The sequence below is a fragment of the Tarenaya hassleriana genome, unplaced genomic scaffold (assembly GCF_000463585.1).
Source record: "Tarenaya hassleriana unplaced genomic scaffold, ASM46358v1 Cleome58, whole genome shotgun sequence".
Taxonomy (NCBI): Eukaryota; Viridiplantae; Streptophyta; class Magnoliopsida; order Brassicales; family Cleomaceae; genus Tarenaya; species Tarenaya hassleriana.
Genome location: NW_010968329.1, coordinates 434,183 through 459,254, shown reverse-complemented (window position 1 = coordinate 459,254; position 25,072 = coordinate 434,183). Strand labels below are relative to the sequence as shown.

The following is a 25,072-nucleotide window of genomic DNA, read 5'->3' as shown; positions in this document are numbered from 1 at the left end:
TTCTAATATATATATATATAAAGGGACTCGAAAGTTTTCATTCCGTCCTAAAAAAATGACACTTGACTCGCTTCGAGACAAGATGCAAATCACCTTATCTCCCACGACTATGTACAACAAGGAGAATAAGAACCAATGGAATATAAAATAAATCGAAATAAAGATTGGTATTTTCTTGAGGCATACTCTCGTAATGAAGTCCTAGTTTAGATGTCTTTTATCATCTCCCCAACATGGGGTTTTTGTGTTTCTTTTTCACTTATCATGGGTACCCTATCTTTTGTATTCGGTTAACACCGACATGTAATTATACTTCTTACTAATATATTTCACATTTAACCAAAAAAAAAAAGAATACAAAATATAAAATAAAATCTATTTTAATCATCCCAAAAGCAACAGGTGTTTTTCCTTTTAAAAAGTGACAATATACAATTTTTTTTCAGTATTTAAATAGATGTCATCGACCATATCGACATTGCACCCATACCAAGAATCAAAGTTACAAGGCACTGAATTGATGGCGAGTGAAGACAACCCACGTAACCAGCTGATAAGCGGTGGAAATTGGCGGCTTCGTGTAAATGAAACCATATCTCTTCTATTACCGCATTTGGCTCAAGCGCACACACACACATAGGCTATGTGACATAGCTCCTCTCTCTTCTGCAACTTTGAAATTTTTAGGGTTTAGATATTTTCACGAAACAAAATGACTCGCAAAGCTCATGCTTTGTTCCTCTTCACTCTCCTCTTTGTGTTCTTCCTCTCTTCCACGCTGGCGGCTGCAGGTATGAGCTTTTACATTCAAGTAAATGTGTAATTTAGCTTCAAATTAAGCCTTTTATGCATCGATGATATATAAAACCCTATATCTTCTCTTACAACATTTGCTCAAACAAAATGAAACTCGAAAGCTCTTATACTTTGCTCCTCTTCACTCTCCTCGTGTTCTTCGTGACTTCTCTTGTCATGGCTGCAGGGTATGAGCGTTTACATTCAAGAAAATGTCTAATTTGGTTTCATGCATGGATAATGATTTATAAGTGGTCGTTTAGACATTTCAAGAGCTCTTAGTAAATTGCAAACGTGTATAAGATTTTACTGACATGCAAATGTGATTTTAAAACCAAGTCTTTTGAGTTACAAAATAGAAACATGGGTCCTTAGATATATAATAGGATACATTATAAACCATTAGAGAGTTCCAATCCAACGATTCCAAAGCATAACCAGATTATACACATATATGTATATGTATGCATTATACATGCGCATGATAAGTATATATACACACACTGTCACACACATGCATGCATATATATGCATCAACCCACTGAATCTTTGATAATTTCTATGTTTTTCATACACAATTATTTCTGTTGAGTTTGATGAAGGTAGAGTAGGAGGAGGAAGAGGAGGGTACTTGGATGCATATTGTGGGAAGAGGTGCAACGGGAGGTGTGCAAAGGCAGGGTTTCAAGACAGATGCCTCAAGTACTGTGGGATATGTTGCAGAGAGTGCAAATGTGTTCCTTCAGGGACTTATGGCCACAAACACGAGTGCCCTTGTTACAGGGACAAGATGAGCAGCAAGGGCAGACCTAAGTGCCCTTAATCACTCTCACATGATCCGCTTAGCAAATAATAATATCAGTAGAAGATGAGTTGTCTAGGGTTCTTGCTTCTCTTGTTTTGTTGCTTTTTTGCGTGCTTTTGTTTTTGTTTCAAGAGTTATTAATGTACCTGTAAACCGAAATAAGCGTAAAATGTTGTGTCATGTCCTTTGTGGGAGCTGTTGGAACATAAACTTGTGGTCATTCTAGGGATTTGTGTTCAAAGTTACACTAAATTAATTTTGTGATATTATTAAGTGTTTCTAGAATTTGAGTTGTTTTCATCACAACAAAAACACAAGGAATAAAATACAAAGAAGAAATGTTTAAGATTATTTCTCATTCATATATACTTATAAAGTATAAAGAAGAAAAAAGCCTAAACACTTAGAGGAGCACATTTCCGGTCAAGCAATGCCTCTGTCAATTGCCATTGGTATTGATATGTCTGTGTTCATTCTGAACCATGCGTATGACCACACATTAAAATCCGGACACTTTCTTTCTATATTTTCAGATGGTTTGTGTGATGTTTTTGCATAGTTTTGACATATTTTTAGGCACTTTAGATCATGTTAGGCTTCCATTTATGTTTATTTATATATCTCTTTGGTATTTGAAAAGGTAAACGGACATTTCTTGGCACCAAAGACGTGGAAATAAGAAACTCAGAGCAAACGGGATGAAAGACGAGAAGTATGAATCGGTCCGTTTGGTCCAAAAGAAGCAACAAAGCCCGAATAAATTTCAGAGACTTGGTCCAAGTCGGACTAGATGCTAGAATTTCACTTCGATCGAATTTTGCTCGACCCGAGCATTGGAACGTTTGGGCGAGAGTTTTGGTCCAACGTTTGCGACAGACCTATTATTTTCGGTCTAAAAACACACAATTATAAAAGCCAACCTTAGAAGGATGTCTTCTACCACTTTCTTTTCAGTTTTAGATCTATTTTCTTTAGTTTTTCATCTTTATGATCAAGATATAACAACGTGGATCATTCATAAATATGAGAAGAAGATTGTGACGCTCAAAACATCATCTAAGCTTTTTTTTTTCCCTTATCTTGTTTCATGATGTTTTTTTATTTCGTTTCGAAACTTGTGTCTCTTTATGTTTGGTGGATAGTTTTTCTGATGATCTGAACAAAAGGATTGGATCAAGTGTCCTAGAAATTACCTAAAAAGGAACATATCAACCATATCCAAACTAGGAGAAATGGTGTGAACGGAACAAATGCATATTCTGGAACCAGTCTAAGCCGGAAGACAGTTGATAAGACGACGAGGAGTATACACCTCTCTGTTCAAGACCAGAGGAAGCCACTCTCGGAACACCCGTATTTATGTGGGATCACATGCTCCACTCATCCAATTAAATAATGCTAATTTCGTAAATTTCTGAACAAAATTACTCCATAAAATATCCCCTATTAATTATGTTTATTCATATGATAAAATTATATTTTGCCCCCTACTATATATTTAATTGGGTACTGGTTAGTACTATGTAACCGCTACTAACGCTGGCTCTTACAAGCAACCATTTTGACCCTTTGGGATATCTTTGTAATCAGTCTGATTAACGCATTTTTTTTTGCCCGATGTGATTAAAAGTTACAACCCCTCAAATCCCACAAGTTACTTTTTGCACAGTGACTTAACGGCCCTTGTTTCTTTAAACAATTTGTTCTTTTGTTTTTGTCTCAAGACTTAACGGTAATGTAAAAACATTAAAAACGGATGCCCACATCCCGTAACGGCGTACCATGCAAACAAAACATCATGCCTCCGAGAGTTATACTTTATGCGTCTTAACCCTCTCTTAGGCGCGTGAACTTTCTAAAATCGTAATTGTAGTAATAAGTAGAGGGCAAAATGGTACTTCGACCTCTCCGCTTTCTCTCTCTTAAGATGGAAACTCTGACTCTTCTTCTCCTCTGCAACTCAGCTCCCTCCGGCGTTTCTCTCTTTCTTTCCTCTCCGGTTAACAGGGTTTTCTTACTCTCGTCACTGGACGAAGAGGAGTATAGCACTCGGAAATGGAGACGAAACAAGGGTTTTTCTCTGCCCTCAGAGAGGAAGTTGCGAGGGGACTCTCGCCGTCACGTTCGAGATCACGGTCTCGCTCCGCTAGCCCCGCTCGGTCAGGTTCATCGATGTTGAATCTTTTATGGCGGAGAAAGAGTGACGGATACTACCTGGCGCAACCGGAGCATTTGATCGGAGGATCCGGGACCTTGAGACCGGTAATGGAGGGCCCGGATCCGGATGAAGGCGGAGGAGGATATGAAGTTCTGGATCCGAAGCGACTTGGGTTGGGTTTGGGTCACTGGGTCAAAGGACAGCTTTCTCGAGCTCCGTCCGTTGCGGCCATGGAGGCTTACCGGAGGTATGATCTGAGGTTGCTTCTCGGCGTCATGGGCGCTCCTTTGGCTCCTCTTCACGTCTCCTTTTCCGATCCTTTGCCTCACCTGAACATCAAAGATACACCTATTGTTAGTCTCCCTTGTTCCTCATGTGATTCTCACTGTTACCACGATCCGAGCTCGGATTTTTCTCATTGATTATCTGTAAAATGCTTCTGGGCCTGAGTTTTCACAAGTTCTAGTAGTTAATCATATTTTACATTATGGAGCCAACTTCAGTTCAAGCTTAGATCTCCGTGAATCAGGCTCTGCGTTGTGATTTTGAAGTGCTAGTCGTCATTTTTTCAATCATTTTCCTTTTTCTACGACTTCTGGTTGGTTGGTGGGATTTGATATATCAAAATCGGAATATTGAAGTTGTCTTCCGAATATTTGGGACGGTTCCTATTCTTCTTCCTGATGTAGATGCCCTATATTTTTTTATTAAATTATTTCCCTTTTTTGGTAAATTAAATTATTGGCTCTTCCCTTTTTTTCCTTTGATTTTGTGTCGTCTGATTTTGAAGATTCTTTGCGTCTCGTTTACATAATTCTTCTCCGGCAATGTGTATTTTTTGTAGGAGACATCATCTGCTCAGTACATTCTTCAACAGTATACGGCGGCTTCCGGTGGTCAGAAGCTCCAAAACTCCATTAAAAACGCTTACGCAATGGGGAAGCTCAAGATGATAACTTCGGAGGTCGAAACCTCCACAAAAACAGTGAGAAACAGAAACCCATCAAAGGCGGAATCTGGAGGTTTCGTCCTCTGGCAGATGTATCCAGACAAGTGGTATGTCGAGCTTGCAGTAGGTGGCAGTAAGGTTCACGCAGGCTGCAATGGCAAACTCGTGTGGCGGCATACCCCTTGGCTCGGTTCTCATCCCGCAAAAGGACCCATTAGACCCCTTCGTCGTGCACTTCAGGTGAAACCCGGGTTTCGAATACATTGTTACTCACTGTTTTCTGTCGTAGATCGATGAGATTGTGAATGATTCGCTGAATCTAAGCCTGGTTGTTTTTGGGTGTGAGTCAGGGGCTTGATCCAAGAACTACTGCTGCCCTGTTTGCGGGTGCAAAGTGCATTGGAGAGAAGAAGATGAATGGTGAAGATTGCTTTATTCTGAAACTGTCCACTGACCCTGAAACGATAAAGGCCAGGAGTGAAGGACCCGCTGAGATCATAAGGCACGTCCTTTTCGGCTACTTCAGCCAGAAAACGGGACTTCTCGTTCACATTGAGGATTCACACCTCATCCGGATCCAATCCAATGGAGGAGATACAGTTTATTGGGAGACAACAATCAACTCGTCATTAAACAATTACAGATCTGTTGAAGGGATCATGATAGCTCACTCAGGACACACGGTTGCTACCCTCTTCAGATTCGGGGAGGTGGCAATGAGCCATACAAGAACTAGGATGGAAGAAAGCTGGATCATTGAAGAAGTAGCGTTTAATGTTCCGGGTCTCTCTGTTGATTGCTTTATCCCACCGGCTGATCTAAGGCCGGGTCTGTCGGCTGAAGCCTGCGAGTTCCCTCGTGACAAAAGAGGGAAGAATGTGATCACATTGGCCGCAGCTCAAACGGCCAAAGTTGCAGCACATGACGACGAGAGCCATGACAACCGCCTTTGGCATATCGATGTCTAACCCGTGAAGGATCAGGTGCAGTCGACAATTGTTCATAAGGCGATGAGTATCCTTCATCCATTTATAACCCTTTTAGCTGTTCAGAGATTAGGAATCAGGGTTTTAGGTTTTTATTCATAACCAATGATTCTTGGAATTCAAATCTCGTCTTTTTTACTCTCATCTCAAAGAATGAGAGAGTTCTTTCATTTATTTTTTTGGTTCAACCCGCAGATTTGTGGCAGCAATTGAAGGGAAATTGCTGCTTCAAAGTTGGTCAATTGTTCGTTTGTCTTTGTGTCCTTTTTCAGACAATGTTGGTTTGGCTGTTTGTGTTGGATCTTTTTGTTTCGCTATAACCGAATCATCTGACTCTAGAGTATGCGCCAGCTGTAGAGGCCAAGTATCAAACAAAACTTTATTCTTTTTATATTTATATTAGTATTTTTTTATATTTTGTTGCATCGTTGTGTTACAGTTGTATAAACGAATTAGTGTCTAACCTAACAGAGCATGTTTGTTTTGTGTCCGTATATATGCTTGTACGGATGAGATCTCTTGTTTAAAGAAACTATATCAAACTTGAGAATTATAATATTTTGCTTCCTTTTTTATATACAATAAATTGTTGTGTGTATTGTGGAATCTATCGGCTAATATATCAATGATCATAACTAATATTATTTAATCTGTAAAGGGACATTATCTTCGGCTTCTAAATACTAAATTTAAAAATGTTGAAAAAAATATAAATGATTTTTTATTTAAAATTTGTTAGATTTAGTAGCCTATTAAATAGTTTCTTCTTTTAAAAATTATATACAAAGATAGACTACTTGAAGATAATATGGCTGCTATTCATCCAAATTGTGTAAATGAGTATTTGCCATAGGATCATTGTCGCCCACCTCAGTTATGTACTTAGATAACATGGTAGGATGTCGGACCATTGGGTAGGGGTCCGAGTCGTCGCATGGCTTGATTTAGTATGGATCGATCGAAGAAGAGATGGTTTCTTGGTTCGACCCTTCATTTGCAGAATAAACAATGCGGATCGATGATATTACTCTATCCTTGGCGGGACAACGGTCGTGGTACAACATCCAACGTAAGATAGCGTGTTTCGGAGTGACTTTGAGCCAATTTACTCTCGTATTCGAGACTCTGAATCGTCTTTCGAACGGCATTTACCACAAATTTCCTTCTCTCTTTACTATTGACTAACCATTGTTTTTCGTCGCATGAATTCGAAAGCATGATAGTGGTGAGGTAAGCGAATAGCTGGATGATGATACCGTTACAGTTGCTGACGAGACGACAAGCAATTCTATCGGACCGCATCTGTCAAAACTCGGACGAGAAAAGGTAAGTCAGTCGGGTTTTTATCTATCCGACACCCACAAAACGATGCAGATCCCCATCTTGAACGAGAATACCTCATGAGAGTATAGCTTATAGCTGCAACAAATCACCATAACGAATTCTTATACAGGTCACAAGCCACCCTTTTGCTACACATTTCACGGGAGATGGAAATAATTTCATATCAATTCTACAGGCTATACAATAATTTGCGTCATGCGTCGTTGGTACAGATCACGGGAGAAGGCAAGCAGACTCATCTCCCAAGCCCGGATCCGATGGCTGTGATGATGACTTATCTGAAGTCAGTATCATTTCCTCCTCGGGGATGAAACTCAGCCATCTCTTTTCCTTCACGAGCGACAAGAAAGGATACAAACAGAACCCGAAAAGAATCACGGCCCCGCTGACTAAAAACGTCCTCAGGGAAGCCAAAACCATCACTAGAATGAGAAGCAGTGAAGGAGGAAAGCAGAGTAATGCGACTCCACAAGTGCCTAACGGAACTTTGTAAGGCCGGTGAAGGTCGGCTTTCTTGATCCTTAGCCTTACAAAGGCCGCGAACTCGAGAAGCATTCCCAAGGCATACAAGAAATTCAGAAACTCTATAATCTCTTGGAAGCTCAGCCATGACAGGAATATGACTCCGGTTGCTGAACAGAGAATGCTTATGGTCGGAGTCCCGTGTTTCGACCTGCCCATTATGAGTTTAATCCGTGAAAAATGAGAGGATATCGAAATATCGAGATACAATTTCTCTGTGTTGTTCATTAGAATGAGGAACAATTTACTGAAACACAAATCTAGAGGAAACAAAATAACAGTAAAAAAAAGGGGAGATATAATCCAAAACCAAGATAATGTCTCCTAAAAAGGGAGAACTCTGTAGATTGACTAACCTGCGGGCAAAAAATGCAGGGAGCATACCAATCTCGCTCATTCCGAGAAGCTGGAATGCGTCGCTACTCATCTCGGCTTCGAATAATCCTAAGTTTGACAATGCAGAAGCAGCTTGTATCCATACACTGAGGCCAACACCTCCTATCGCCATCCCAACTTGAGCAAAGTACCCGTCGCTCCACTCATCCGATAAAGACGATGCGAGAGCGCCAGTCCCTGCCATGAGCGGTACCAAATACGAACAGATAACCAACAAAACTGCCCCGAACAGCGCCTTTGGAAACGTCTGGCCCGGGTTTTCAACTTCTCCTGCAAGAGTACTTGCTTTGTCCCAGTAGTTCAGATTCCAAAACATGGTGTTGAAGTACCCTCTCCAATTGACCTTGCGAAAATCCACGACTAGCCATCGCTTCGGACTGATTCGGGGAACGGAAAGCAGAGCCATTACGATGAACGGACAAAGCGAGAAAATCGCAAGAAGTACGGTTGAAAACCCAACGATATGCAGTCCTCTATAGTTCAAATACGTTAGCGAAAACGTGATCCCTAACAAAGCGGGAACCCGAGCAGCCACGAGGTTAAACACCGGGAACGAATGCTTGAGGTAATCTAGGAACAACACTGGATACAAAGCATTGTCCATAACACCACTAAACCATTTCCAAAACCCTTCTTGGAATCCCCAAAACTGTCCGAAAGCCGAAGAGATCCAAACCACATAACCGCCATTTTCGGGGAAGCTTGTAGCGAGCTCAGCAGTTATCAGAGCCTCAGGTAAGCTCCAAATCAATGGAAAAATCAAGAACCCTAAAAGTGCTAGCAACGGACCGCCACCCGATTTCACGGAATCTTCCACACCAAATGGACCGCCAGATACTTCATAGAATATCAGAAATATGAGTGGCAAAAGCGTGATTTTTGGGTTTGGTTTGGTCTCAGCACCATTTTCATTACTTGAAATTGGCTGTTCACCCATCAAACCACAGTACCATAAAAACGCAGACAAAACTTATCAAGAGAGCTCTTGTTCCAATGGCTTCAACTCCAAGATTGTATTGATGCTCTGTTCATAAAAAATCAAAACTTTAGCAGAGGCTTCAGATGGATTTGTGCAAAATTACAGTCTTTGGCACATGATTGATACAAAAGTGAGAGCTTTTGAAGAAACTGTTTAGCCAATAGCTTCAACAGCTTCAAGACTTTCTCATAGCACTGTCGATAAAAATGAAAACTTTAGCAGAGGATTCAGATGGGTTTGTCCAAAAAATCCAGTCTTTGACAAGGGGTTGGTCCAAAAGCGAGCTTTAGCCAAAATCCAGAGATTTTGGGGAGATGACATGTAAAAACAAAACTGATTTTGATTATGAAACTATAGATAGATGTGGGTTTCGTTGAAATATCATAAAGTGTTTCGATGATGCAGAAAACAAAGAGGAAAAAAACAAGGAACAAGAATAGAAATAAGAAGAAGAGTGAGGAAACAACCACTTAAGAAATGTGTCGGCGATGAAGATTATGAACAGATGAGAGAGAAAGATAGAAAGTGAGAGAGAGAAATAAAGAGATGAGAATCAGAGAGAACCGAAATTTGTAAATAAGAATCTAAGATTCTATCCCAGAAAAAAAAAATGTAAAAAGTGGAAATTCAGATATGGATCCCACTCTCTTCTATTATTGGGCTCTATGAATTGAATAATGGACTGTCCGAAATTTCTTCTGTTTTTTTCCTTCATATTTTCGCCGAATATTTGTTATTTTTCAGGCAACTTGCGCCTGAAATTTGAAAATCTTTAGTCTAAGAAAATGACGTTTGCATTTAGTAGTAATCACATTTAGAGATTTTCTCTCTCTTCTGTTATTACACGTCTTTTCCACGTATATTTAACTGTTTTCTGTCTCTGACCAGATCCACAAAATAAAACAAAGCAGGACACAAACTTACAAAATATTGTTCCGGAATCGTGTAATTAAAAAAACCGACAGGAAAATGAAAAAAAAAAATACATTAAATAATAAATATTTGGTGCATAATGAGACTTTTGGATATACAAAACGTGTGGTTTTCGGATTTGGATATGTCACATTACCGATTTCAATTCTTACAAGTTCTTCACCAATCGAATCACATTACCACAAAAAGAAGAAATAAAAACTTAACAAGAAAACTCTTCTTTATCCAATAGCTTCAAGATTGTACTGTTTGATCTGTTCATGAAAAAATCAAAAACTTCCGCAGAGGTTTCAGATGGGTTTGTGCAAAAATACAGATTGTGTTATTGTTCTGTCCGAAAAATTCAAAACTTTGTCAGAGGATTGTGATGGGTTTTGTCCATAAAAGTTCCAGTCTTTTAGGAATGGGGTTGATCCAAAATCGAGAGCTTTAGCAGATAAACTACGAACAGTTGAGAGATTTGGAGATGACATTAGAACAGAACCGGTTTTGGTTATCAAGCTACAAATAGATGTCGGTTTTCCTATATATATATATAACGGTTCTAATAATGCAGAAGACAAAAGAAAAGGAACAAGAATAGAAATAGAAAGTGTTGCGAATTACCTCTCAAGGGATGTTTCTGCAATGACGAACGAGAGAGAGAGAGAGAGAGGAAGAAGAAGAAGAGGAATTTGGGGAGATTAGATGAACAATTTTATTCCCATTATAAAGAATTTGATGGTTACGTCTCCAACTCCAAAGTATCTGTTCGTTGCGATGAAGATGGAATCAGAGAGAACCCAAATTTGGTAATTAAGATTCTATCCCAAAAGAAAAAAGAAAGAAAAGAAAATGGATACAGACAAGACATGGATCCCACTCTCTTCTATTATTGAGTTCCATGAATATTGGACTGTCTAAATTTTACTCTCCATTTTTTCGTATATCAGCTTGGATAATAATAAATATTTTCTATTTTTTGGCATTAATTTTCGTCGCAACTTGCATATTAATAAATAAAATTTTAATTTTAAAAAATAACATATAAATATCTAAACTTTTATAAAAAAATTAAAAACCTCACATAAATATCTTATTAATTTTTCAAAAATCGTATATAAATATATAAATTTTTGAAAATTTCTCACATATAACCAAAATTCAAATATTTTCTAAATAAAAATAGTTAACATCATCAATGGATTTTAGATTTATTTAAAAAAATAAAAAATTTAAATATTTTATAGAATTTTTGAAAAGTTCAGATAATTATATAAAATTTTTATAATTTAAATATTTTTATTGAGAATTTTTATAAAAGTTTAGGTATTTATATAGGATTTTCTTTTTTAAAAAATAATTTTTCATATACTAAACCGGATCTATTGATCTGGTATTATTTGTATGATTGCCATGGTCATCTATGGATAACAGGCATGTTACCATGTTAGTGTATTTATTCTTGTCCCATCAAACTTCTCACAAAAAATTAATGTTCGGGATTTGACGGATAACCAAACTCAAGCCACTGCTTGCGTTGTTTTTATATCTTCCTTTCATTTTCAACGCGCTGCAAGTACGCACGCACGCACGTACGTCGGCAAACCTAAGAATATATCATTTCCAAATTCAGATTCAAATTTATTGCGAAATTGCGTCGAAACAACGAAACGATAATAGTCTAATTCATCGTGCGGTTTCTTCACCTTTTGATTCGCTCACGAACACACATATTAACGTATTCGGATCAACGCGATCCTACTCATAACCGAGGAATTAGTCGATGATCTCGATTTCTCTTAGTAGATGAGTTGACATGCTTATTTTTCAACGACTTTGAGTAGGTTCAAGGTTCGCCTGAATCTATCGAAGGGGTCTTTGTAAGTATATACGATGATTAAGAAGATAAAGACAGACGAAGCTCGACAGGTTTTAGACCAATTCAAAAGACTGATTTATTTATTTTTTTGTAACAAATATATTGAAAAATAAATAAAATCTTATTTTTTTATATTTATTAAGGGGGTCGAGCCGAATTTGGTCCGAACTAGAGTTTTATAGAATCAGATTTTGGGTTTAATTTATTAGATCCAAAAAAATCGGGTCAGTCCGAACCCAAATCCGAAACCTTCGGATCGAACGTGAGTTCGGAACGGACGGGCGGATTGATACCCTATCAAACCAAGATAAATAATTGTAGATATACACACGGGTGGTCGAATCCTAACATTTGGATGCATAGAATTTCTAAATCTAAAGAAAATAAATACAAGAAATTTGAAATTTTTATAAAAATCATAAACTTTACAAATATATAAACTTTGCAAATATCTCATTAGTTACTGTATTGTTTTTTCGGAACTACGGAAAAGAAAGTATATTTTTTTAGAACTATATTGCCGTAGCAAATTTGTAATGGGTTTTGCGGGTTCAGCATCTTCGCGAGTTTTGCTCGTTAGCCCGGCCGAGGAATCCTCACGATCGGAATCCATGGAGTTCTCTTCCTTCAAGTCGTCTCCGGCGGAGTCCGTCCAGTTCCGTCTTCTCTGTCCTGCACCGAGAACTGGCGCCATCATCGGAAAAAGCGGTTCCGTCATCCGCCATCTACAATCCATCACCGGCTCCAGAATCCGCGTCATCAACGACATCCCGGTTCCTTCGGAGGAGCGCGTTGTGCTGGTAATCTCGCCAGCGGGAAGAATTTCCGGAGATAAGGATCCGAAGAAGGACGAACATAGCAACGATTCATCGGAGAACCCTAACTCGGAGCAGAGGAAAGAACAGAGGAGTGAAACGAGCGGGATGGCGGAACACGATAAGGAGGAGATGTCGCCGGCGAAAATAGCTTTGGTTCGAGTGTTGGAGAGATTAGTGTTCGGCGACGATGCTGCTTTCGGCGTTGGAGGCGAGGGCGGTGAGTTGGAGAAGTCGGAGACCGAGGCTTTCTGTAGGATGCTTGTTGGAGGGAATCAGGCAGCGTTCTTGATAGGGAGAGGAGGGAGGATGATGCAGAGGATCAGGCAAGAGGGTGGAGCTACTGTTGTGGTTTTGCCCAAAGATGAGGTTCCTCCTTGCGCTTTTCCCGGTGATGAGGTGATTCAGGTAGACATTTCTTCACTTTTGTGCATTTGGAAAACCCTCTGGTGAATGGTGATCTGATTTTACTCGAATTCAGCATTTGGTTATGTTCGTTTCCGTGTAGAATCGTGGGCCGTTCGCTTAAATTTGTGAAAAGATGCTAGTGATTAGGGATTTCCATGAAATTCTTAAAATATTGAAGGTGCGTTGTCTTGTTTTTCCTGGCGATTCATTCGTTCGTTCTGGCTGATACAAAGCTTATGCTGTGAAGATATCAGGGAAGTTCTCGGCTGTAAAGAAGGCCCTTCTTTTGGTCTCTCATTATCTTCAAAGCAGTAACGCACCCTCGACATGGGAAGCGTGTCCGTTTCCCCAGCATGTTTCATGGTTATCCGCCTGATTATCATTCTGCGGAATATCATCATCAATGGGATTACCGTCCTAATATGATGCCTGAAGATGTCAGACCCTATAATAGAATGGTTATCGAAGAGGACATAGTGTTCAAGCTCTTATGCTAGGCTGTTAAAGTTGGAAGCGTGTTAGGGAAAGGTGGTTCTGTTGTTCGAGCTATTCAAAATGAAACTGGTGCATTAATTAAAGTAGCGGATCCTATACATGATTCGGAGGAGTGGGTTATCTTGATATCGGCAAGAGAGGTATGTGGGTTCATTGCCAATTAATTTTGTATTTGTCCACTTGTTCTATTTCAACAACATCAACATCGTCTTAAATCATAAGTTTATTTGGGATTGACTGCATGAAGTCTTTGTTTCCACTCATTTCGGTTTTGTTTGGGTTTCTCACGAAATTTGCAACTTCAAGTCATTGCTGTGACTCATTTCCAAATAAGCCTAGGTTTATCCCTCCCTTCTCTCCTCATTCTCATTCCTAGGTTCTCTACTTTTCTAATCGGCATCTATCTGGATCCTCAAAAAAATTTGAGATTAAGGCGTTGTTGTTAGTCCACTTATCCTATGTCCTCATATTATGTATTGTCCGAGTGCTGAAAGAATTGAGTATCCTTTTCCAGGAGGTGTTGATTTCCGTATGATAGTAAATACTTTACTTTTCACACTCAGTGAGCTGTCACTGTCGGGTTTTTTACTCAAATAACCCACTTGGGTCGCAGCTAGTGTAAACCACCGGAAAAAAACAATTTTTTTTTTCAATTTTAACCCACTTTTCGATTGAAAAAGTCCGAAATACCCTTTTCTTTTTATTTTTTGCGACCTTATTACGACTAACATATAACTGATATACAACTAAAATAAGACAGGTGATTTTTTTGCCACCTTTTTTAAAATCAATTGTAACTATATTTAGAATTAATTACGAAGTCGTAATAACGAAGTTGTTTTCGAACGGATAAATATCGTGTATTCATTAAGGGTAATTTCGTCTTTTCAAAAAAAAAAGTGTTATGTTTTTTGTGGTGTACGCGTGAAATAGTTGCGACCTAAGTGGGTCATTTGAGTAAAAAACCCGTCACTGTCCTCGTTTAGGAAAGGAAAGCCTCATCTGATATAGAAGCCATTAATGTTTGAATAAATATAGTCGTAGAATATAGATTTTGGTTAATTACTGGCTCCACATTGTTGTAGAACTTGGAGCAAAGGCATTCTCCTGCTCAGGATGCTGTAATGCGTGTGCATAGTAGAATCTCAGAGATTGGATTTGAACCTAGTGCTGCTGTTGTTGCCCGGCTTCTTGTACAATCACCATACATAGGTCGGTTACTGGGTAAAGGTGGTCATGTAATCATCGAAATGAGGAGAGCTACTGGTGCCAGCATTCGCATCTTTCCAAAGGATCAAGCTACAAAGTACAAGCCTCAACATGATGAGATTGTACAGGTAATTAGAAATCTTGTTTACAGAATCTGTAAAGCCTCTGTTGTCTTTTTTCATACAGATGATGTCAGCAATACTAGGGATTGGCAGGTCGTGGGCAATGTAAAGACAGTTCAAGATGCTTTGTTCCAGATAACAAGTAGGCTTAGGGAAGCAATGTTCTCGGTAAGACCGTCGTTTCCAGGTATGGGTGGCCCACCTTTCTGGCTCCCTTTCCGGAAGTGCCACCTCCATTTGGACCAAGACCCTATCCAGCTTCTCCAGATCGATACCATTCTCCAGTCGGATCATTCCATGGTAATGATCAAAATCCCGTGCCATCTTAACCCCATGATCACCAAACTGATCTACTACATGAAATAGGTTACATAATTCAATCTTTTTCTGTTTTGTCATATCTGTTACCTATATGATACAGAGAGACAAGGTCATCATGGTCCTGGATTTGAAAGACCACCTTCTCCACCAATGTCTTGGACACCACAGGTATGCAGAGTTTTTGCAAGTAGGATAATGTGCTACAGATATGTACTTTGACCCGTGTTTCTTCCGTATCTTTATAGCCCGTTTATATTTCCGGTCAGGATGGTCATGCTTGGGGTGTGGCTGATGTGAACCATGGGTTTGCTTTGAGGAATGAACCTATTGGCAGGTACACCTTTTCTCCATTTTCTTCCTAAACTTCTTTGTTTAACTTTAAACCCTTAATTGGCTTGGTATTTGACACTTCTTTGTCCCGAACGAGATCATGAGAAACCGCAATGAGGCTTTTGATTGATCCGAGGGATCCATTCTCCAGGCCAATTTCTTGTACTTTATTTGTTATAACTCTTAGATGCTTCAACATCCCTCATTGACGTGTCTACAAGCCTAAACCCAAGCCTTACACACATAATCCCTCAAATCATAACAATCAAATACAGAAACCGATAAGATCATGGTCAGCTCTAGAGTGGAGACACCAAATCTTCGAATCAAGGCCAAGGCTCAGTCCTTCTTTTCCTTTCTCTTCAAGTAGTTGATCCTTGAGGCGTATCAGTACAGTGACTAACGGGAAAATTCTACACGTCAAGAACTATATCTGGATTTCAATTTTTGTTACAACACCAGTGTGAGTTTTCCGATCTTAGTTGTGTTATACGGTTTGGCAGTGAGAATCAGACAATGACAAGCTTGAAGGTGGAGATAGTGATTCCTCAAGCATATATGGGTCACGTCTACGGGGAGAACTGTACTATCCTCAACGATATCAAGCAGGTGAGTTCATCGGAATGCACACACCTATATACATATTATGTATAAACAATTTCCGAAGACGATGATTTGTGGTTATATATTTTCCGGAAAAAACAGATAACGGGAGCGAATGTGGTGGTGAATGATCCAAAGGGAGGAGCTACAGAAGGTGTGGTGGTGATGTCTGGGACATCAAACCAAACCCATTTTGCTCAGACACTTGTTCATGCCGTCATTCTCTCTGGTCAGTCTTAGATTTTTTTTTTTCTTTTTTGCATATTTTAATTATCAGATTTTAGTTTACATATAATACATCCATGATCCTGTATGCCCACTAGAGATGATTACAACACTCAGGATGTGATTTACATGTTAGTCTTTAGATTATCTTATGTTTTTTACGCTTAAAAAAAACGACTAATTTCGTTTTTATATTAAGAGTAACAATTCATGTTCATATATTACATTCGAATTGGAACTAAATTTGATTTAAAAATAATATAATTTTAAAATTAAATTAATTAAATTCTAATCGAATACAAATAGATGATCGGATGGAGTAATTTCAAAGAACAAAAAAAACAAATGTTAAAGTAAGCAAACCTAACGTATTATACAATCTTATGGTAGAGTTTCACGGTGGTAAAATCAGTAATATTTTATAAGTTTTACGGCAAAAGTTATGTAAATGTAACATATTGGTAAATTCCAATTAATACAACACTAGCAATTTGTATTTTTCATAAACAGCTCCTAAATATGAGAACCAAAGTTCCAACGCAAAAAAGACCACATAGCTGTACCACCTCACCATCCAACCCTACAGATCATACTCCCCATAATGACGATACCTTACCTTCGATAATAGCATGCAGACCATTGCAAATTATCACTCTGGTTTCATCAGATTTGTGTGAAGTGAAGAGCCTTCTTTCTAATCCTGTATCCGACCGAACCGCCTAGGCCGCAACTTAATAGAAGGCTTACGCCTCGAGTCACCACCCGATTGCCCAAGACTCACCGAGTCACTCCGAGTCACGACCTTAAGAGGGTGAGCTTCTGTGTTGAATACCCACTCGTCCGAGGGAATTACCCCCGAGGGTGAGAAGAGAAGGTAGAGATACTTCAGCGTCTTAGCTAAAAAGAAGCTTTGCATCTTATTGTCCTTGACACCCGTGTTAACCTGAAAACCGAAGAAAATAAATATGAATCTGAATCAGAACTCTCTAAATTATAGTCTTCATTCTTAATAGAGGTTGCCATGGGTCGAGCATTCGAAAAGTTATAGGGTATAAGAACCCATATCTGAAGGCCTAGATTATCACAATTTGATATTCGAACTCATACCCGAAGGTCGGTACCCAAACTATGATTACCGATAAAATGCTTAGGTATCCGTGGATACCCAAACCCATGAATTATTTTAAAAAATAGATTAATAACAAAAGAACGTATAATATTGGAAAACAGATCTGGATAACCGAAAAATTTAGATATCCAGATCAACAACAGAAGACAAAAGGGTAAATACTAAAAACTAACATGGCATATATCTCTTTTAAGAGTATCCGTTGGTACCCACCTCTAATAATGCTTAATAGTAAGAAAAACGTGTTAAGTTGTGTTGCCGGTTAAACATCATAGGTAAAACAGGGATTCCACGGTCTCTGGTCTCAAAATATTCCACGATGTTCCAACGCTGCTCATGTCCTGAACCCATCTTGCGTGTGGATAACACTAAGAGAAAGAAACTAACCATAAAAAACGCGTATTTAAGTAAAACAAACGGCTACCTGCCCAGCGTTAAAGAAATAATTCTCGATTGATAAAAGTTATAACAAGTCCATGCGAGCTGTAGATAGTGTGAACATATAAACAATGAAGGCTAAAACTAGAAGCTTCGGGACTATGAAAAGCCTGAAACCAACTACGGTATTCCACCTCTTCAGCAAGTGATAGAAATTCATGGGCTTCATCAGATGCATAACCCGGTGATCCTAAAGCCAACATTCCGGGAGCAAAGCATCCCAATTCATCCATCTGGATATACAAACAAGAGACAAAAACAAAAAACTATCAGGCAATAAAGTTCTTGAAGTAGCATAGTTTGGGGACAAAATGAGATGTTTCATTTTATAACTGAACTTGAACCAATAACAGATATATCGTGTGAGGGCGTCAAATTACCTATAGTGTTTCGCCGCTGAAGTTTTGTTCCCTTGTACCCAAACTTTGAGCAAGTACTCGTAAAAGCTGTTAAAATGAAACCATCATCAAAATCAAAACATAGAAAAAACCAAAAGGTCATACATATTCCTTTGATCTTTTTCAACCTAGATATGGATGGGTGAAAAGACAAAGCAACAGGAGAATAAACCCAGTTCAAAAGTCACCTGTCTCCCATGGCACCAAATGTCGTGGTAGAGTATGATGGAGTAGTTGTGCCGGGGTTTATATAGATGGGAAGTAAACCATCAGCATGCAGGAACGTTTTTATTTAGTATTGAAATAACATTCGCTACCTGAGACACCAGACAACAAAAGAGTCAACCGCGGACACTGAGTTGCATATTTTCTTTGGCATTAAGACAGTATACATATCCTAAACCGTTTGTCGTTTTTCACTTCTTTTGTTATAATAAAAACCGATAGAGTTAAGCACGATAAAGTATCTCAATTTAGGCATAAAGATCTACAACCAGAGTTGTGAAAAACCAAGTACACTCTGCTGATACTTTAAGTCCCCCGTCCTCTGGGAAAGGGCAATGAGTTCGAGCTGCTCAGTGCCAGAATCTGCACCCTGATACAGCAAAAGAAATTGTAATAAACTAAACCAGCAGACAGCATATAGCCAAGAAAGTATATCTTTATCAATAAGATCCAATACGCATTAGTGGGAACATGACAATGATGACATTGTGCTTCTACTGAAACAAGGAGCCCACATTTCTATCTCTAAAAGCCAGAGATTGGTCAAAGCCAACCTGTTACTCAGCGTGTGGGATTATTCCATAAAGTGAAAACCAGAAAAGCCTTATTTTTGTTCCACATAACATCCTGTTTCAAAAAAAACTAATATTAAGGATGGATAAACAATCAAACTGCAGACTTCGAGACTGTTTAATGATAACATAATTTTCATCTCATTTATTTGATAGGTTGTCTATGATAGCTTTTGCTATCTCATTTTGACAGCCTCCTGCTGTCTACTTCTATATTTTACTTGTACTAACAAAATAATGATCCTGTTTCTTATTTCAGATTCAGAAAAATATGAAAAATGAAGATGTTGAAAAAGAAAGAGGATGAAAAAAGATGAAGTTATGTTTTTCACAATTTTCTCATTCTTTTATTAAGGAACTTTGTCTACATATAGCAAAATTCTTTTACAGATAAGGACCAAATGTCCTTTCTCTGATACATATTTTGTTCCGCCAAAAACACATAAATCCAGTACTATACCTGGACATTTTGTTTTACTACATATCTGTTAAAGTTCCTATTTTGTCTTCTTCCCTCATGGGCCACAACAAAATAATAGAAAGAGGCTCAAGTCCATCTTAATTAATTGTTTCTCCACATGAGCATTTCTTCCAGATTGTTCATGTCTTCGTGTCTTCTTCTTCGACAAACCATTGTTTCTTCTCCACATAAAAGGATAAGCCAACTCTATCAGTCTAGTATCTTATTACCGGTTCTGTGCATAATTAGACTACGACCATTTTAGCTTTAGGTTTTGGATTTTGGCACCGGATGTGGAAATACGAAGTTTGGAGGAAATTGGGTAGAAACAAGGCAAAGGGAACAATCCGCTCAAAAAAAGAGTGCAACACGGTCGTGCCATCTTGCACACACGGTCGCTCGTTGATGAAATAAAAGAATTTTGCTCTGAAAATTGGCATGACCCATATTGCAATCGGCATGGTCGCGTCCATCATCTACATGCTCATGTCATGTCCGTAAGACGATATAGTGTTTTTTTTCTGACAATTGCATAAAAATTTATATGTTTTTTTATATGTTTTTTTTTTATCATTTAAAAAATTTAGTGTTTTTTAATTTAATTAAAAAATTTAATATTTATTTGATAAAAAATAAAAATTTGGTATTTTTTATGTCAAAATTGTAAAATTCGGTGTGGTTTTTTGGGATTTTCTCTTAAAAAAATCAATTTTTTTTTCATTTATTTTTTATTCGAATTCGTTTTTATGTTCGGTTTATTTAAAATTATATGTTATTTGATGTCGAATGCATTCGATTATTCTTCATACTCATAACGGGACACACTATAAATAATTAAATCATATAATTTAAAAAATGGGAAAAACACGATTTTGCATAAAATGAAAAAGAAATAAAATCAAATCGACAAAAGGCTCTATTATTAATTTATTATTTCGCTCTCGTCTCGCGTCTCGCGTCTCGCTCTCCGGTGACACCTCCTCCCTGCGTTCTCTCTGTCGTCGCTGGCGTCCGCCGCTGGAGTTTCGTTCCGGCGACTCGTACTTGTTCTCCGCCGCTTTCGTGGTGGGTTTGTCTTCTCCACCACCGTCTGATTCAGTTCTCCGTCAAAGTTCACACTTTCTCATTCCATATCTCGTACGCTGGTCTCGAGAACAGGTACAAATAGGATTTTTGTGTTTTCGCGTCGGATTGAGAAATATTTTTTTACCAGATTGTGTGAAAAGTGCGCGTGCTCGCTCACCTTATTGGCTTGGTTACGTTCTAGGGTTTTTAGTTGGCGACAACTAATTTGGTGTAGGATTTGGAATCGATGTGCTTTTGTCTTGTTATCCTTAGTTCAATTTATGTCCATTCGGTCATTGTTGATGCTTGAAACCGTGAAAAGATTATAATCTTTTCCGTTTACACTCCGGCAAAGTCTGTCTGATCGGTTTTCGTCACATCTCGATCGAATTCTGGGTATAATATCTGGAGGGCCGGAAATTTGCTAATCCCGGTTCGTCTTCTTCTGGGTAAGTGGGAATCCAAACTCGAAACTTCGGATTTGGGTACCTTCTCCTTTACTCTGTCTAGTTCTGCTTCTGCTTTCTCTCACTGTATGTTAATGTGTTCGTTTTCATCTGTTATGGTTAAATCCGCGACCCTCTTCCCTCTTTCGTCTTTCGCTTCTCTTTTCGCGAATCGGCTTTCATTGGTATGTATTGGTTTATGTGATTCGTTGATTTGATCGTTAACGGTTTGGTTTGAGCACTGAAGCTTCTCGATTTCTTTTCTGTTTTCTGCCTATCTCCCTCAGGTCTGAGTCTTGTGTTTTGTTTGCGTTTTTGCTTCGATTACAATGCCATAAGTTCTTTAATTGGTGGGAAGCCACATTTTAGAGGATCTTTTGGATTAACTGGTTCTACTGCTTAGGTCCTCCGCCGAGCTGTGATGATGCTTCTCCGCAGTCCAGAGACAATCTGCCTCCGATCAATCCTGAATACTCGTCTCATCTCCTCCGACTCGGAATCCCTCCTGCGGCACTACACTGTGACGCCGCCGATCAAACCATGGCCGCGAAGATTATACCCGAAGCGGCTGATCTCCATGATTGTCCAACAGCAGAACATTGATCTCGCCCTCCAGATGTTCCTTTACGCAGGCAAATTCCATCCAGGATTTTCACATAATTACGACACCTACCACTCCATCATCTTCAAGCTCTCCCGTGCTCGTGCTTTCGAACCTGTGGAGCCCCTGCTTGCCGATCTCTGGAACTCTGACCCAGCAATCAAATGCGGTGAAAATCTTTTCATCGACTTGCTTCGGAACTACGGGCTTGCAGGTCGTCCAGAATCAGCCATGAAGACCTTCCTTCGGATACCCGATTTCGGAGTTCAGCGTTCTGTTAGGTCGCTGAACACACTGTTGAACGTTCTGATCCAGAACAAGAGATTTGATCTCGTCCATGCCGTATTCAAGAGCAGCAAAGAGAAGTTCAACATCACACCAAACATCTTTACTTGCAATCTGCTGGTCAAAGCTCTTTGCAAGAAAAATGACATCGAAGGTGCATATAAGGTGCTCGATGAAATCCCCGCAATGGGTCTGGTGCCCAATTTGGTTACTTACACTACAATCTTAGGTGGGTATGTTGCTAGAGGCGATATGGTATCGGCCAAGAGGGTTCTCAGAGAGATATTGGATCGTGGCTGGGAACCCGATGCCACGACATACACAGTTCTAATGGATGGTTACTGTAAATTAGGGAGATTCTCTGATGCGGCGAAAGTGATGGATGAGATGGAAGAAAACGAGATCGAGCCCAATGAAGTAACATATGGAGTTATGATCGAGGGTCTTTGCAAGGAGAAGAAATCCGGCGAAGCATGTGACATGTTTGATGAGATGCTCGAGAAAGGTTTCATGCCAAGCTCTTCCCTCTCTTGTAAAGTTATAGACGTGCTTTGTGAAGACCGCAAGGTGGATGAAGCTTGTCGGCTATGGCGGAAAATGTTGAAGAAGGATTGTATGCCCGATAACAATATCGTGAGCACGCTCGTTCATTGGCTGTGTAAAGAAGGGCATGTTTGGGAAGCGAGAAAATTGTTCGATGAGTTCGAGAAAGGCTCGATCCCTAGTCTTTTGGCGTACAACACGTTGATCGCGGGAATGTGCGAGAAGGGCGACCTGACGGAGGCGAGTAGGCTATGGGACGACATGGTGGACAAGAAGTGTGAACCCAACGCTTTTACGTACAACGTGTTGATCAAAGGTTTATGTAAGAGCGGGAACGCGAGAGAAGGGATCAGGGTTTTAGAGGAGATGCTTGACAAAGGTTGCTTCCCTAACAAGCAAACGTTCTGTACTTTGTTCGAGGGGTTGCGAGGGGTGGGGAAACATGAGGATGAGGTTAAGGTTGTCTCCATGGCGGTTTTGAGCGGGAAAATCGATAAAGAGATTTGGGAATTTTTCATGTTGAGATTTTGTGGTGAATTAGATAATGGAGTGTCGGTTCTTGTAAAAGAAGTGTTAGACTTCGGTAATTTTATACATAATACAGTTGTATAATAATGTTCGTTTTGTTTTAATCTTTTTAATAATTTTTTATATATAAATGATTTGTTTGAAATGTTAAAACTGGAACTAAATTTTTATGATTCTTTCGGTCTTTAACTTTTTAGAAACAATAATGGTATATGATTGGTTTAATGATAAATAAATTTGTTTTCAGTCAAATAAATGTCTTTGGACATCTCACCGTTTTATTATTCTATGATTTTACTTTTTAATGATTATATTATTTATCTGTATATTATTAAAAACTAATAATTTTTTAGGTGAATGGATTTTAGTTATATAATTTTTACAAGATTTAATACTAATAGAAAATAGTGTTTTGGTTGAGATGTTTTCACATTCTTTGTATGGGGTGTTATAGTTGAAAGAATTTTATATCACAAGATTGTGGTTCTCTAAAATCCATCTATCTAAATATATATTAATATCTCTGAGATGAATTTTTTTAGCTAAATAATTTAAAAAAGGATTAGCGTATTAGCCACAAAATGTTTTGGTTTGTACAAAAATATGTTTTTATATTGAAAGCTTAGACTATTCACAATGAATTGATCCATGATTGTTTAGAGTAACGACTAACAGAATATTTTTAGGTAATTTAAATTTCGATATCTATGATATTTTGTGTTGTAGATTTATATTTCAGTAGTAATTATTAGACATAGACGATGTGATTTCTATTTGTTAAATGAAACTATAATTTGTCACATTAATTGTTTATAATATATAAGTGTGCAAGTTGAGTTAGGGGCAGACTTTTCGGGATTCGATTCGATATCTTAATGATTTGATTCAAGAACAGTTTATTTGATATTAAAAACTAGTATCAAATTAGAATCGTATATTATTCGATTGGTTTTGGTATGGTATGATTTTATTTTTACTTTTATTAAATAAATATCAAATAAAACCAAAATCAAGACGGTTCGACTGTTCGGTATAATTTGTAATTTACTTATGTAAAGATAAAAATAAAGAAATCCATCGAATAATAATTTTGAGCATTAGGTTTATTATCAGAGAAAAACGAACTCAGGTACGTGATCGAGTTTAATTTGAGAATTTAAATACTAAAGCTTAATGAAAATAAAAACAATAATAAAATGTTAATGGGTTCTATATGAGACCCCCAATAAATCTTATTTGGGTACGTTCATTTAATTGGCATATAAAAGAATATGATCAGTAACTATTAATATTTAATACTTTTAATTAAAAACTTAAAATGAAAAATAAAAAATAAAAAATAAAAATATTATATATGTATTTTTTCGATCTTTCTCGAACCATTCGATATCTTTAATATTATACCAAGAAGTAGACATTTCGGTACAGTTTATCGGAACCGAATCGAACCAACAAAATTTCTGAACGATATTTTACTAAAAAACCGAAGTTTCCAAAATCGAATCGAATTTAAAATTTTAAAAAAACCTAGAAAACCAAAAATTTCTTAAAAAATCTAAATTTTTTTCATAAAATCGAAACCGAACCGAATCAGAATCAAAATCGAATCGAATATGATATAATAATTGATTGGTATTTATTTTTATAAAATCAAAGAAACGAACCAAACTATTATTAAAGCGAAACCGAACTGAAACAACCACAACTAATTATACCTTTTATTTAGAACCGAATCAAACCAAAATATAGTTAAGACGTGTCCGTGTATCAGACGACCACTTCTCCACGCTCCCTCTCTCGGATTTCGCTACAGATCCTTCACTGTGCTATGCCGACAGAATCTTCAAGCGACGTCTTCAGATTCGGGAATTTAGTTCCGATTCGATCCGATCCGACCCGAAATCAAACCAGACCGAATTAAACCGAATAACATTCGGTTCTAATTTGGTACGCTTTTTATGGAACCGAATGAACAATTTCTAAATCGAACCGAACCGAACCAAAATTCGAATCTTTCACTAATATATATATAAATATTATAGTTTGGTACTTATTTGATATTCATATAATGGTGCCCTTCTGAACCGAACCGATACTAAAACCGAAACGAACCGAATCGTTTAACA

At 38.2% G+C, this 25,072-nt stretch overlaps 4 protein-coding genes and 1 pseudogene across 7 annotated transcripts; 4 read left to right on the top strand and 1 right to left on the bottom strand.

Moving 5' to 3' along the window:
* Positions 1-610: 610 nt before the first annotated feature.
* Positions 611-1,869, top strand: LOC104798789 (peamaclein-like). The gene is made up of 2 exons (XM_010520989.2): positions 611-791; positions 1,398-1,869. The coding sequence occupies exons 1-2, from the start codon at positions 713-715 to the stop codon at positions 1,616-1,618; spliced, it is 300 nt and encodes a 99-aa protein (XP_010519291.1). The 5' UTR covers positions 611-712; the 3' UTR covers positions 1,619-1,869.
* Positions 1,870-3,460: 1,591 nt separating this feature from the next.
* Positions 3,461-6,021, top strand: LOC104798788. Its single transcript, XM_010520988.2, has 3 exons — positions 3,461-4,111; positions 4,603-4,947; positions 5,058-6,021. Exons 1-3 carry the CDS (start codon positions 3,656-3,658, stop codon positions 5,673-5,675), a joined length of 1,419 nt encoding a protein of 472 aa, XP_010519290.1. The 5' UTR covers positions 3,461-3,655; the 3' UTR covers positions 5,676-6,021.
* A 1,035-nt stretch (positions 6,022-7,056) lies between these two features.
* LOC104798787 (probable polyamine transporter At3g19553) lies at positions 7,057-10,714 on the bottom strand. 3 transcript variants are annotated; one of them, XM_010520986.1, is made up of 3 exons: positions 10,474-10,714; positions 7,916-8,979; positions 7,057-7,710 (listed from the first exon to the last, which is right to left on the bottom strand). In XM_010520986.1, the coding sequence occupies exons 2-3, from the start codon at positions 8,890-8,892 to the stop codon at positions 7,251-7,253; spliced, it is 1,437 nt and encodes a 478-aa protein (XP_010519288.1). In that variant the 5' UTR covers positions 8,893-8,979; positions 10,474-10,714; the 3' UTR covers positions 7,057-7,250. The 3 variants fall into 3 exon arrangements, with proteins under 3 accessions (XP_010519288.1, XP_010519289.1, XP_010519287.1); XM_010520987.2 differs by lacking the exon at positions 10,474-10,714 and adding an exon at positions 9,405-9,551; XM_010520985.2 differs by lacking the exon at positions 10,474-10,714 and adding an exon at positions 9,402-9,549.
* Positions 10,715-12,225: 1,511 nt separating this feature from the next.
* On the top strand, positions 12,226-16,448 carry LOC104798786 (annotated as a pseudogene).
* Positions 16,449-20,409: 3,961 nt separating this feature from the next.
* On the top strand, positions 20,410-23,050 carry LOC104798785 (pentatricopeptide repeat-containing protein At5g16420, mitochondrial). 2 transcript variants are annotated; one of them, XM_010520984.1, is made up of 2 exons: positions 20,410-20,583; positions 21,393-23,050. In XM_010520984.1, exon 2 carries the CDS (start codon positions 21,411-21,413, stop codon positions 23,028-23,030), a length of 1,620 nt encoding a protein of 539 aa, XP_010519286.1. In that variant the 5' UTR covers positions 20,410-20,583; positions 21,393-21,410; the 3' UTR covers positions 23,031-23,050. The 2 variants fall into 2 exon arrangements, with proteins under 2 accessions (XP_010519286.1, XP_010519284.1); XM_010520982.1 differs by having other exon boundaries at positions 20,410-20,636.
* The last annotated feature ends 2,022 nt before the right edge of the window (positions 23,051-25,072 follow it).

What these genes read in the sequence shown, in the direction of transcription:
- LOC104798789 (XM_010520989.2), top strand. Translation starts at nt 713, where the DNA reads ATGACTCGCAAAGCTCATGCTTTGTTCCTCTTCACTCTCCTCTTTGTG. An exon ending in TTCCACGCTGGCGGCTGCAG is followed by an intron (nt 792 to 1,397) that starts GTATGAGCTTTT and finishes AGTTTGATGAAG; the next exon opens with GTAGAGTAGGAGGAGGAAGA.
- LOC104798788 (XM_010520988.2), top strand. Translation starts at nt 3,656, where the DNA reads ATGGAGACGAAACAAGGGTTTTTCTCTGCCCTCAGAGAGGAAGTTGCG. An exon ending in ACATCAAAGATACACCTATT is followed by an intron (nt 4,112 to 4,602) that starts GTTAGTCTCCCT and finishes TATTTTTTGTAG; the next exon opens with GAGACATCATCTGCTCAGTA. An exon ending in CCCTTCGTCGTGCACTTCAG is followed by an intron (nt 4,948 to 5,057) that starts GTGAAACCCGGG and finishes GGTGTGAGTCAG; the next exon opens with GGGCTTGATCCAAGAACTAC.
- LOC104798787 (XM_010520986.1), bottom strand. Translation starts at nt 8,892, where the DNA reads ATGGGTGAACAGCCAATTTCAAGTAATGAAAATGGTGCTGAGACCAAA. An exon ending in CCTGCATTTTTTGCCCGCAG is followed by an intron (nt 7,711 to 7,915) that starts GTTAGTCAATCT and finishes CATAATGGGCAG; the next exon opens with GTCGAAACACGGGACTCCGA.
- LOC104798785 (XM_010520984.1), top strand. Translation starts at nt 21,411, where the DNA reads ATGATGCTTCTCCGCAGTCCAGAGACAATCTGCCTCCGATCAATCCTG.